Source organism: Lynx rufus, unplaced genomic scaffold, assembly GCF_022079265.1.
Source record: "Lynx rufus isolate CCGP_SWC_20201006 ecotype Redwood Valley unplaced genomic scaffold, mLynRuf1.p SCAF_5, whole genome shotgun sequence".
In the NCBI taxonomy this organism is placed as follows: Eukaryota; Metazoa; Chordata; class Mammalia; order Carnivora; family Felidae; genus Lynx; species Lynx rufus.
This window is the reverse complement of record NW_025814867.1, coordinates 156,510,614-156,524,019: the sequence shown is the minus strand read 5'-3', so window position 1 is coordinate 156,524,019 and position 13,406 is coordinate 156,510,614. Positions and strand designations below refer to the sequence as shown.

Here is a 13,406-nt window from a genome sequence, read left to right as displayed (position 1 = left end):
CAGTTGGCCCATGGCAAATGCTCAGTGAGATTTCAAAAAATATGTATATGTTGGAGGGCCTCAAACTGCCAGTTTCTGTGCGTTGTTTCGTCTGAAGTATGGTGGTAAGGCTCTGCCGTTTGCCTCTCTCGGTTAATATGTGCGGGCTTTTATAAGCATTTTATTGCTCATTGTTCCCTAGCTTTACTTGACGGTGCTAATTTGGCTACTTTTGGCTTTAGTCCAGATGACCAGTCGGGGCTTTGTTTCCTGAGGTTATGCCTTTTTGTTTATTTCTGTTGTTGGCTTGTTTTGAAGTGTTGGGTGTCTCTGTTCTTTGTTACTTCCAGTTGTCATTTCTTTTAAGACGAGTAAGGTAATCCAGGAGTGTCACCTTTACTTGTAATGACTCAGCCTGTCCGTCAGACTGTCAGGAGGGCTTCCTGACTTCTTACCAGGCCGATCTGTGCAGCCCGGCCTGGGGAAGCTGGGTGGCAAGAGTGGGTTTGCCAGTGTCTCTCTCGTAGCCTGGGTTTCATCCTCTCTCTGTCGATATCAGATGTGTCTGCAGTTCCCAGCCTTTGGAGCCTTCGCATCTGTTTGTAACAAATCTTCTGCTTAGCTTCGTGGAAGGACGCAGAACCCGCCTACCTTTTTTGTCACTGGAGGGAAGTCGGACTCCTGGTACTCCGGCAGCTTGGGAGATGACATTTACTTTTAATCCCTCAGTGCCAGAAGAGTCGATGGTGCAGTTTCTCTTGACTTTGCAGTTGGAAACTTGATACGTTATTTACAAAATATTTGTGGCTAGAATAGAAATCTTGGAACAGAAGGGTTTCTGGGTTTGCTGTTTGCTGAGTCCTGTGTGACCTTGGAGAAGTCTCTGGTCTTCTGTGAGACACAGCCTGGCAATGACATGAGATCACTGCGATTACATTTGTTCCCATCTTAGCTGCCTCCGGATGGCTGATTTTGACCAAATACGAATTTTAAAGGTATTTATCAATTGTGTGAGTCGTTTTTGCCACCTTAAATGGCAGTCAATGGAGCGTTTCAGCTGGCTGTATTTCCTGGGTTTGCCCTGTATTCCAGCTGTCACTCACGTGCCGATTCTGCCTTTTAAGGTTTAAAGATTAGCTAGCTTAAAAAAAAATAAAAAAGATTAGCTAGCTTATTTTCATTCTCTAAGGCAGGGGTCACAAACTTTATCTGTAAAGGGCCAGAGAGAAAGTACTTTAGGCTTTGCGGGCCACATGGCCTCTGTAGCAGTGACTCGGCCGTGCTGTTGTAGCATATGGAAACGCGGGGACACTACGTGTAACTTGGAGGAATTCCGACTACCTGTGTTGGTGATCTGAGAAAAGAACTTCTCTCTTCTTAGATTCCTGGGTTGGAGGCCTCAGAAATAAGTTCTAGTTAAAGTGCTGAATTTTCCTCATGAATACGACATTTGAACCACTCTCAGTAACTCATTAAATAGATTACTAATGAATAGGGTTTGGATACTGCAAACATTCTCGGGAAACCTTGAAAGGCTTTGCAAGTTTGGCTCCTTTTGTGGCCCGTGAGAAGGCAGAGGACCATCATCTGAGAACTGGGCATCACTGCCCTGGAGGGCGCTAGTCTAGCGTTGTCTTCTTGAACTTGGTAGCATTACTTTGACTTTGCAAACACCCATGGGAGTACGGGGAGAGAACGCCTTGTCTCTGCGTGCTTTGCCCTGCTGGGGCTCTCAGTCGCTGGGGGTTGGTGCCCTTTCCATATTCAAACTGAGTGCTTACAGGCCCTGCGGCAGGCTGTGTGGCTGCAAAAATGAACAAGCCATGGAGCTTAGAAACCAACTATTTTAACACAAAACCGTAGTAAACATTTCTGTGGTGTGCATGTGTGCATGTATCACAGTTGATTTAATTAGTCCCTTGTTAATGGACTGAATCGCTATTATTGATTTTCTTTTGCTTCAGGCTCCAATGTGTCTTGGCATGACACTGTTACTGATCCCTTCTTTATTTAAAATCTTGACGTATTGCTTATTACGGAGTTTTTGCAGTTGTTTTGATTTTTTAAAAGTTTGCCGTACAGCACATTAAAAAAAAATCTTGTTTACTGACCTTTTTGGCATCCCTTGCATTTGCACCAAAGAAGTGCCTTCTCTCTGCACCCTAGTGGGCCCTGCCGGGTAAATCTTCCAGCGTCTACCGGACTTTGCAGGTTGTCTTTGTGGACTCTGGGTTCTGTTATCTCTTCCCGAAGGGAAAGAGTTTGTCCTAGCAGGCGGTTAGCTTTACCTGACTCTTAAACTCTGACTCCCCTGAGGTGATCAACACACTCTGGGCCCTGTCCTTGGTTTTCCAGCCCCTACTGCTCACGGGGCCTCTTTGGGGCTGCCTTGTGGAGGCGCCGTCTGTCCGTGCAGGCTGGGCCGGGGCCACGGAGGTTTTGCCCTGCACTGTAGTGCTCCCGGGTGGCGTCCCCGGGCCGAGTCCCCGCCTGCCTATGCTCCCTCCTCCCCGCCTGTGCTCTGCTTGCCGTAGCTCCTTTAACTCCTTCTCTCTCTCTGTGTGGGGCCTCTCCTTACCAGCCTTGCCACCGCCTCAGTTTCCCTTGAGTTTCACCATTTGATTGTTACCCTTTCACTTTTTGTAAGTTCTAGGTCCTCCTTTGAATGGGCTGGCCACTTGTAATGCTCCGTAGCTCCTTTATCTCGTTTCTTAAATTTATTGTTGTATTTTTCTTAATATTTATTTTTATTTCTGAGAGAGAATGTGTGCAAGTGGGGGAGGGGCAGAGAGAGAGAGGGGACAGAGGATCTGAAGCAGGCTCTGTGCAGACTGCAGAGAGCCCGATGTGGGGCTCGAACTCACGAACCGTTGGATCGTGACCTGAGCCGAAGTTGGACGCTCAACCGATTGAGCCCCCCCAGGCGCCCCTCTCTTTGTATTCTCTGTGCCTACTAAATATACCCATTTTCTATTCTGTGGTTGACACTTCCAGGGTGTGCCAGTTCTCTTTGTAGAAAAATTCTGACTCTCGTTGGTTCTTTGTGCTCTCACTTGTGACATCTCGTTTCTCATGGCTTTTGTGATTTTTGTTATGGACTCACATTTGTTGGTACTGTATTTGGGACAGTTCTTTGAAGATCGGGTTGAGGGTTCTATCCCGGCTCTCCTTTGTCTTAAAATTATTGGCTTGTGGATTTTCAGGCCATCCACAAAGTGTGGATTCATGCCCAGCTTGACAGCTCACTCTCTCTGGTTTTCCGCAGGGCTCTGTGATCTGAGTCCCTGTCTCGTGTGGGTCTGAGACCTTTCCTTCTGTCCTGCTGCCCATAGCCACTCTGCTGCACCATAGCTGTGTGCTTCTGGAATCTGTCGTCACGCCTCCCTGAATTTGCACTCTCACCGAGTTCCTGGTCAGGGGTATTTTCCCTTTACTTCTTGCAAGCTCATCCATTCTTTCAGGGGCTTGCAAAATCTTTGTGTAGCTTGTTTTTTCTTTTCATTTCATTTCTTTTCTTTTAAATTGCTTTGCAATGTGAGGTTTTGGGATCTCTGTATTCTGCAGTATTACTAGAAATCTGTCTGGCAGTTTTCCAGTTTTCATTAGACTCTAACTTAGCAGTTGTGGTCAGTTCTTACGATAGCTTCTAAGATCCTGATTAACTCTGGATACTGTCTTGTCGGTGTTAGAAATGGGGTTATGGCATTCTTCTTCCCTCATGCTGTGGATTAAACACATTTGTATGGCCTGAGTGGGCTACCCAGACATCTGGATAATTTCCATTGAATGAGAAGATAGGATTCAATTGTAAGCAGCTGAATTGAACTGTTAGAACACAGTATGCTTGTGAATTGAGGCTTGCCTGTGTGTAAATGCAGGACTGGTAATAAGAGATGACTGCATAAATCTGGTCTTGAGGTTTCCTGTGGGACCCTCTCTGCAGTCGTGTCCCTTGATTAGGTGCACTTTGCGAAGGTGGTTTTATGTGGCCCTGTTGCCGGAGCTTCCCATTTTCCTGTAGCGTCCTGGAGGCCTACACCCCGTTTCCGGCTCCTGTCACCCGGCCTGTTGAGTGGGACCCCTGCGGTGTTCACCAGGAGGTGTGCTGGGGGCGAGACTCCACGTGGGGCATCAACTCAACCTGCCTTCTTTACATTTCAGGTTACTGCTGATGTCCCTGTACAACGTGAGCATCAACGTGAAAGGCCTGAAGTACATCAGCGAGAGCCCGGGCTTCATCCCGCTGCTTTGGTGGCTGCTGAGTGGTGAGGAGAGAGGGCTCCCCCGTGCGTCTTCTCGCCCAGCCTGGGCGCCTGCCCCTCTGTGGCTGGAGGAAGCTGTAAGGTTGGGATGGCGGGCCCAAGGGTATTAGCATTTTTTTAAAGAAAGCTTTCAAACTATAAAGAGCTCAGTGGGGTGCTAGGTTATTTCTGGTTCTGCTTCTGGAGTATTGCTCTCAGTTATGATTCTGTGACACAAAGAAAAATGATCTTCTAGAACAGCTGGCAAGGGGCGTTCACCCATCCCTTTCTCTGCAGGCAGTACAGCACTGAGTGTGTCGTCTGCGGCTCCGAATGTCAGGGAAAGAACGTGGGGAAAAAGACATCAGGGAGATTGCAGCCCTGGAGTTACATATGTAGTATGTGTATGTGGGGTTGTTATTTTCTTTGAAATAAAAGCTCTGTCTACTGTCTTTGTGTAGTTAACCTTCGGTGTTACATTAGTTTCCGCTGTATAATACAGCGATTCAACATTTCTCTGTGTTACTCACTGCTCCTCATGATAAATGTATTCTGGATTCCCTTCATCTATCTTTCCCCCCCACCAACCTCCCCTCGGGTGACCACCAGTTTGTTCTCTGTAGTTAGGAGTCTGTTTCTTGGTTTGTCTCTTATTTTTCCCCTTTGTTTGTTCCTTAAATTCCACTTAATTGTGAGTGAAATCATATGATACTTGTCTTTCTCGGACTGGCTTATTTCACATACCATTATCCTCTCTGGATCCAGTCATATCATTGCAAATGGCAAGATTTTATTCCTTTTTATGACTGAGTAGTATTCCATTATACGTATGCCACATCTTCTTTATCTACTCATCAATAGATGAAACCGCTTGGGCTGCTTCTATAATTTGGCTACTACAGATAACGCTGCAGTTTACGTAGGGGTGCATATATGCTTTCGCTAGTGGGATTAGCGATTTCATACTCTTTGGGTAAATAACCAGTAGTGTGATTACTGGGTCATAGGTAGATCTGCTTTTAACTTCTTGAGGAACCACCATACTATTTTCCAGAGTGGCTGCACCAGTTTGCATTCCCACCAATAAATAGTACATGAGAGTTCTCCTTTCTCCACATCCTCACCAACAGCTCTTATTTCTTGTGTTTTTGATTTTAGCCATTCTGACAGGTGAGAGGTGGGATCTCATTGGGGCTTTGATTTTCATTTTCCTGGTGATGAGTGACATTGAGCATCTTTTCGTGTACTTGTTAACTATCTGTATGTCTTCTTTGGAGAAATGCCTGTTCCTGTCTTCTGCCTATTTTTAAATTGAAGTATTTGTTTTTTGGGGTGTTGAGTTTTATAAGTTCTATTGTGTATTTTTGATACTTGCCCTTTATCAGACATGTCATTTGCGAATGTCTTCTCCTGTTCTGTAGGTTACTTTTTTATTTTATTGGTTTTGTTTGCTGTGCAGAAGCTTTTTATTTTGATGAAGTCCCAACAGTTTATTTTTGCTTTTGTTTCTCTTGCCTCAGGAGACACATCTAGAAAAATGTTGTGGCCAACGTCTGACCACCAGGTTAACAAAATTTTGTCCCAATCTTTCATCATAACTTTTATTTTATTTATTTATTTTTAACATATATTTTGAGAGTGCGCATGTGCATGCACCCAAGTGGGAGTGGGGGGGGAGAGGGAGGGAGGGAGGGAGGGAGGGAGAGAGAGAGAGAGAGAGAGAGAGAGAGAATCCTAAGCAGGCTCCAACACTGTCAGCACAGAGCCTGACATGGGGCTCAATCTCACGCAGTGTGAGATCATGACCTGAGCTGAAATCAAGAGTCAGACACCTAACCAACTGAGCCATCCAGGCGCCACCATCATAACTTTTAACACTGTGTGTTTAGTAGGTACGTATTTCACTCAAGTGTGCAAAAATAGACTTTCCTTATTTTTTCATAACTTAGGTCAATCTCTCCTGGAGCTTCAGTTCCACTTGCTGGTGAATGCTGATTTTTTGTAACAGCAGTTTGGAGGTATAATTGACATACAATAAACACATGTTTAAGGCAATCAATTGATAAGTTTTGATGTAAATATGCACCTGTCACCACAATAAAGATAGTGAACGTGGCCATCACCCCCAAGAGGTACCTTGTACCACTTGGTGGTCCCTCCCTCCCATCCCTCTGCTCCTGTCTTCCCACTCATTCACCACCTTTTTGCACTATAAATTAGTTTTCATTTTCCACGAGTTTATATTCCTGGATTCCTGCATCTTGTATTCTGTTTTGCCTGGCTTCTCTCATTCAACATGATTATTTTGAGATCCGTCCGTGTTGTTATTGTGGACTGATAATTGGCTGCTTTTTATCGCTAAATAGTGCCCTGTGATGTGGGTGCACTGCAGTTGCTTTATTTATTCAGGTGTTGATAGACATTTGGGTTGTCTTTAGGTTTCGGCTATTATAAATAAAACTGTTGTGAACATTCTAGTATGTCTTTGCATGGATATATGTTTTCATTTCTTTTGGGTAAATACCTAGGAGTGGAACGTCTAGGTGTATGGTAAGTGTATGCTACCATTTTGCACACCCCCCAGCAGTATGTCAACTGCTGTGTAACCTTGTCAGTGCTTGCTGGTCTCTCTGTTTAACTTTAGACTTTAGATAGTGACACCTCACTGTGGTCTTAATTTGCACTTTTGTTATGACTAACAATGTTGAACACCTTTTCATGTACTAATTTCCCATCCATGTATCTTCTCTGATAAGGTATCGTTTCATATCTTTTGCCCATTAAAAAAAAATTGGGTTGTTTTGATTGAGTATCGAGAGTTCATTGTATATTCTAGATGCAAATCCTTTGTCAGTACGTGGTTTGCAAATATTTTCTCCCAGTCTGTGGCTTGTCTTTTCATTTTCTTTAAAGCATTTTCAAAGAATGGAAGTTCTTAATTTTGATGAGGTTTAACTTGTTCTTTTTCTTTTATGAATTGTGCTTTTGGTGTATTAATGTTTTATTTATTTTTGAGAGAGCACAAGCAGGGGAAGGGTAGAGAGAGGGGGACAGAGGATCTGAAGCAGGCTCTGCGTTGACAGCAGCAAACCCAATGTGGGGGGCTTGAACTCATGAACTGTGAGATCATGATCTGAGCTGAAGTTGGATGCTCAACTGACTGAGCCACCCAGGTGCCCCTAAATTTGTTTTCTTTTAATAGTTCTAAAGTTTTGAGTTTTATAGATTTAGGTCTGTGATCCATTTTGGAATAATACTTGCGTGTGGCAGGAAGTGAGAATCCCAGTTCTTGTTTTCTGTACGGCTGCTTGGTTGGTATAATGCCATTTGTTGTGAAGGCCACCTTCTCCACCAGATTGCCTCTGAACCTTTGTTGAAAATCACATGACAGTGTATGTGAGAGCGTGGTTTTGGACTTACTATTCTGTTCCGTGGATCCATTTTTGTCTTTATGCCAGTATCATGCTCTATAATAAATCTTACATCAGGTAATGTAAATCCTCCAACACTGTTCTGATTTTTCAAAGTTTTTTTTTCGTTATTTCTAAGTTCTTTGTGTTTCCAGATAATTTGAGAAATCAGCATGTCACTTTCTACCAAAAACAAATCCTATTGAGACTTTTATCGGGGTTGTGCTGAATTGACATTTCATTTGGGGAGAATTGGCATTTTAGCAATATTGAGCCTTCCAGTCCATGAACATAGTATATATGTCCATTTATTTAGTTTTGTTGGAAACAGGGAACTCTCACGTTTCTTTATATCTTAAGAATAGAGGAACTGACCTCCTTTGTTCCTAGCTGTTTTTGCAAGGATGCTTGCATAGTGAGCACCCTTAGTAGGTAGAGATGCCGTCTATCTCCAGAGCAAAGGGTGGGCTTGTTTACAAGCATGCAGTAGGGGTAATGCTTCCCTCTAGGGCAAAGGTCAGGTAGGCTTATTGCCCATTATGAAAGATCTGGGGTTCCTCCTGTGTAAGGCAACCCATGGCCTGTTCATGGCGCTGTAGAATTGGGTCTCGCTGAACTGGCCCACGTGTGGATGTGGCGGTTGCTGGTGAGTAGTGCAGTCCTTTATCTTGGACTCAGGAGTTTCGAGTCTCTCCTTCCAGCGCCTGTGAAACTACAACCTGCTAAGCCGTTAGCTGGCAAGTAGGATAAAACACCAGACTTCCATAGTCTCAAGCGCTGTGTTTTGTACAGCGTGATAACTCCCAGCCCCCAGGGTTGGATGCTCGACCAGACAGCTTTTACTCTCTTGAGAGTGTGAACTAAGGGCTGTGGACTCCAGCATGTGTCCTGGACCTGACCTATCAGGTGCCCATCCAGGCCAGTTGTCATGGGCACATCATGCCCACGATGCCAGTTGGAGGGGGAGGAGGTGGTGACAGGGAGACAATAACTAGATACTTTTTGAGTGGCAGTCACTGTTGTAAATGCTTTACATATATTCACAGAGTTCATTCTCTAAATGCCATTAGAAGGCAAATACTGTAACTTCTCTTTCATAGATGAGGCAACTAAAGGCACATAAAGGCGAAGTGACTTGCTCAAGGTTGTATAGCCGCTGAGTGCAAAGCCTGACAGGTGGGCTCCAGACCCCATCTCTTGGCCTCCATGTTGGACTGCTGCTTTGCAGAAGCACCTCAGACGTGGCAGCCTAGTTCTGGGTGCCTCCCTGCCTTTACCTGCCTGTAAGCTGGCTGGGCTTGGCCTTGGACACGGGGGGTCCTGCAACCATATGCTCCTCTCTTTTTAAGCTAGCACCTTCTGTCCGCTGTTTACTTTCTTATCGAAGGAGGGCCTTAAACGTTCTACAGGGTCCTGTTTAGCTATGGTACTCCAGAAATTGTCTGCAGCTGAGAGAGAATTGTTGGGTCTGACTTCACTTTATACAGCTCTCTAGGCATGAGCAGTCTGAGCGGCCCTGGCGCTCACTGGACACGGTGCTCTTTGACCCGAATGGACTGTTCTGCTTAAACTTTGGATTGTGTCCAGTAGGGGACCGTGGTGAAGTTGCCTTAATGCCACTTTTCCCCACTGTGCCATCAGTCTTTCTTGTCCGTGAAGACAACTGTTCTTTTGACACAGTGGACACAACCCAAACCCTAATAAATCTTTTACAAGGTCATTTTGCCTGGTATCTTTAGAGCTGTTATCACAGTCAAACAAAGGCAAGGTCTAGTAAACCCAGGACGTTTGACCCTCGAATTATTTGTGGAATTACTTCAGCTTAAAAATTGAAATTTGTTGGGGTGCTTGGGTGGCTCAGTCGGTTGAATGTCCAACTTCGGCTCAGGTCGTGATCTCACGGTTTGTGGGTTCAAGTCCCATGTTGGACTCTGTGCTGACAGCTCGGAGCCTGGAGCCCGCTTCGGATTCTGTGTCCCCCTCTCTCTCTGCCCTGCCCCTGCTGGTGGTGCTCTGTCTCTCTCAAAAATAAACAAACATTAAAAACATTTTTTAAAAACCTTGAAATTTGTTATAGATTCTGGTGCATATGATAGGAAGGTGAATATATTTTCTATTCTGTATTTTATTATAGAATAGGAAAATAGGAACAAAAATAGTTCCCTGAAAAGTAATCCATGCTTCTTGGTGCTCAGTGGATTTAGTGTGACTGTCAGAGCTCTAGGCTCTTGTAACTGCTTAGAGCTGGGACAGAACTTGAAAACCGGTGTGTTCTATCCCTTTGCTTTTAGGTAGATCTGCTCTGTGAAAATATACCAGACAAATAAGAGTCTGTTGTAGTTTTTAGAAGATCTAGGAAAATAGATTTCATTACTTCTCTTAACAATAGGGTCCTGCTTTTATCAGCTCTCCTGTTGGGAGATTTGATGTATTTTGAAGAATGTCGACTTGGGATGCATTTGATTAGAATTGCAGCTTTTGCACTTGGGAATTCACCTCACCTTTTAGAATCCCGCTCTTCTGTTCTGCAAAATGGAGATTCCTACCTCAAGAGTCTTAATGTGTATTAAAATGCAGCAGCGCCAGGGCCAACACCTAACAGAGTTGGTGTGAAATATGTTGTGCCGCAGGTAAATCTTTCGTGCTGCAGCGAAAGCTCACTTCCTTTTATTTCCTTTGACCTAAAGGTAGCAGGTCGCTAGCACGTGTCTGGACTTCCCAACCCAGAGTATAGAACCGGTTGCTGTGAATCACCCCTCACCAAACAACCTCGTTTCCTTTAACATCTGTCGGATTGCATTTTCCTTCCCTCTGTGCGCCTCTGTGACTGGCTTTTCCCCATGCCGTCTCTACATTCTCAACATTCCTCTTAAGCTGCAGAGCTGGCATGGAGAGCTAGTAAACGGCTGGTGAGGACAGAATGTATCGGGATGATGACCACAGGTTATGTCACCGTGAGCGCAGACTAGTATCTTGATCACGCTTGTAACTCTTCTGCGCTGTGTTTCCTGGCCGTGTGTACGATGTTGAATAGGAAGGCACTTGCCTCTGTCTTACATTTATTTAGTGTGTGTAAGCAGTGCGAGACACTGATAATCCCACCAAGTTTGTATGTTTAGCCCAGACCTCTGTCCTGAACTCCGTACTCATATGTCCACCTGCCTCCTTGGTGTCCCCACATGGATATCTGAGTAAACATTCAGACCTCTCCATGCGGACCTTGTCTAGCAGGCATCCAGACGTCTCCCTGCGGACGTCTAATGGATACCGAAACTCCTTGTGTTCAGGCTAAATTCCTAATCTTTCCCGACACTGACCTCTTGCCATGGCCTTCCCAGTCTCTGTTAATGACAGCTCTATTTTGATTTCTCAGGCCTTTAAAAACCTTATAGTGAATCTTGTCTCCTTTTCCTTTCACACCCACATCCAACCTGTAAGGAGATCTTGATGGCTCCGCTTTCAAAATATGTCCAGAATCTGACCGCCGTCTACCAACCCCACCTGGCTTTGAGCCTCCATCATCTTTCATTTAAAGAATTCCCAGCAGCCTCCTACAGATCTCCCTTCTGTCCTTCCTTGCAGGGCATGAGTGGGGAGCCAGTGGTATGATGGGATAGATCCCAGACCAACTCTCCTTATTGAAAACAGTCAAAATGTTGAGTGAGACGTAAAAAAAAAAAAAAAGTTTTTTAAATGCTCCTCTGAGCTAGGAGAAAAGTAATTGTATCTAAAGCACAAAAAACCAAGCGAAAGTGGGACACCAAAGAAGTTATAGACCTGAGCTAACTCCTGCCTTGAGGGCATTTGTCAAAATGACCTTTAGTTTCCATGGCCTCCCAGGGTGTGGGGACAAGAAACAAAGCCCAGGTCCCATCCCAGATGAGTAGCCCGGTAGGGACTCCCAAAGGCATTTACCAGCATTGGAGGGGTAAACTGAGGATACTCCTCCAACCCTTGGGGACTGCAGGAAAATTGCTCTTAGGGGAGGTCGTCGAGAGGACACGACTGCTGCTTGAGACCTGGTTGGACCCTGGGAACTGGAGGCTCCTCATCCCCCATCTCATTCTCGGAATGTGCCCTCTGTTGTCTTTCTTGCTCCCAGAAGCCGTCCCAAGAACGTAGCCTGGAGATGGTGATGTGGCGTTGAGACTGGACAGTGTACGTGGCTGAACCCACTTAAGGCCTCTGTGTGAACTTTTTTGGGGGGAAGATAGAAGTGTTTTTATGTGTTTATTTCTTTTATTTTGTAAAGTTCTTATTTAAATTCCACTTATTTAACATTCAGTGTCACATTAGTTTCAGGATAGCGATTCAGCATTTCCGTACAACACCGCGTTCATCGTGACCAGGGCCCTCCTTGATCCCCATCACCTGTTTCACTTTCCTCCACTCACCTCCCCTCTGGTGACCATCAGTTTGTTCTCTGTAGTTAAGAGTCTGTTTCTTCGTTTGTCTCCCTCTGGTTTTTTTCCTTTGTTTTGTTTCTCAAATTCCACATATGTGTGAATTCATATGGTGTTTGTCTTTCTCTGACTGACTTACTGCATTTAGCATTATACTCTCTGGCTCCACCCATGGCATTGCAGATTGCAAGATTTCATTCTTTTTTATGGCTGAGTAATATTCCTGTGTGTGCGGGGGGGGGTGTGGGTGTGGGTGTGTGTACATATACATGTATATACATACATGTACATATGCCACATTTTCTTTATCTTACTCGGTCGATGGACACTTGGGTTGTTTCCATGTTTAGCTGTTGTAGATAATGTTGCCATAAACGTCGTGTGCACGTATCCGTTTGAATTAGTGTTCTTGTATTCTTTGGGTAAGTAGCTAGTAGTGCAGTTGCAAGATCGTAGGATAGTTCTACTTTTAACCTTCTATTCTGGTGGGTGAGTGCAGGGATCCGCAAATCTTGTGGATGGCCGAGACGAGCCTCGTGTGTAAGCTCCCTTTGCTTATTAAACCTGCCAGCTACCAGGCTGGAGTGGCAGCCTTTTTCTTTGGTCTTTTCCTGCCCTCAGTCTGTAGGGGCTGATCTCAGATTGCACCCAGGAAGCTCCCAAGAAGTTGTGAACTGATCATTGTCTGTTTGATCTTTGGCACTGAGCAAACTGGAGGATAATCTCTTCTGAGAATTTACCACCATAGGTTGGTTTTCAAGAAGCTTTGAAGCCTTAATTCTCACCTCCTGGGTGGTCCTCATTTAGAGAACAATGAAGATCTTTTCTGGAGAATCTTTTGACGTCAACCAAGTCCTTAAAGAATTCTTACAGATAAGGTTTTAAGAACCTGAGCTCACATACTAAAAATCACAAGAGGCATGGGAAACATCACTAGTAAATAACACATAACATAGACTTGCAGAAGATTTGAGATATATGAATTATTGGGTCACTATAAAGTAAATTTAATGTGTTTTAAGAAATAAAAGAGGGGATTAATATATGAGTAAAGAGTAAGACATTGTAGAAATGACCAGGCAGATCTGAAAAAGGACCAAATAATATTTTTGGAGATAAACAGTATAATGATTGCTATTATAAATTTATGGGACAGTTTAACACAGATTATACATAGTTGAAGAGATAATTAAATTGACATAGACAGATCTGAAGAAGTGATTGAGAATGAAGCACAGAGATGGAAAATAGGAGATGAGGGACGTGGAAGAGAGATGCGAATTTCACATGTGACCAACCAGAGTCCGGGAAGGGAGGGGAGCGAGTGGAACAGAAACGACGTTTGAAGGAGTCCTCCAGACTCGTTACTTCAT

The 13,406-nt window shown here is 44.5% G+C and overlaps 1 protein-coding gene across 1 annotated transcript in view; it reads left to right on the top strand.

The window, feature by feature from the left end:
• The window catches only part of HSF2BP (heat shock transcription factor 2 binding protein), a 92,677-nt gene that overhangs the window by 47,145 nt on the left and 32,126 nt on the right, over positions 1 to 13,406 (top strand). The window contains exon 7 of the mRNA XM_047100319.1: positions 4,141 to 4,244. Within this exon, the coding sequence (XP_046956275.1) occupies positions 4,141 to 4,244 (104 nt within the window). The remainder of the gene's footprint in view (positions 1 to 4,140; positions 4,245 to 13,406) is intronic.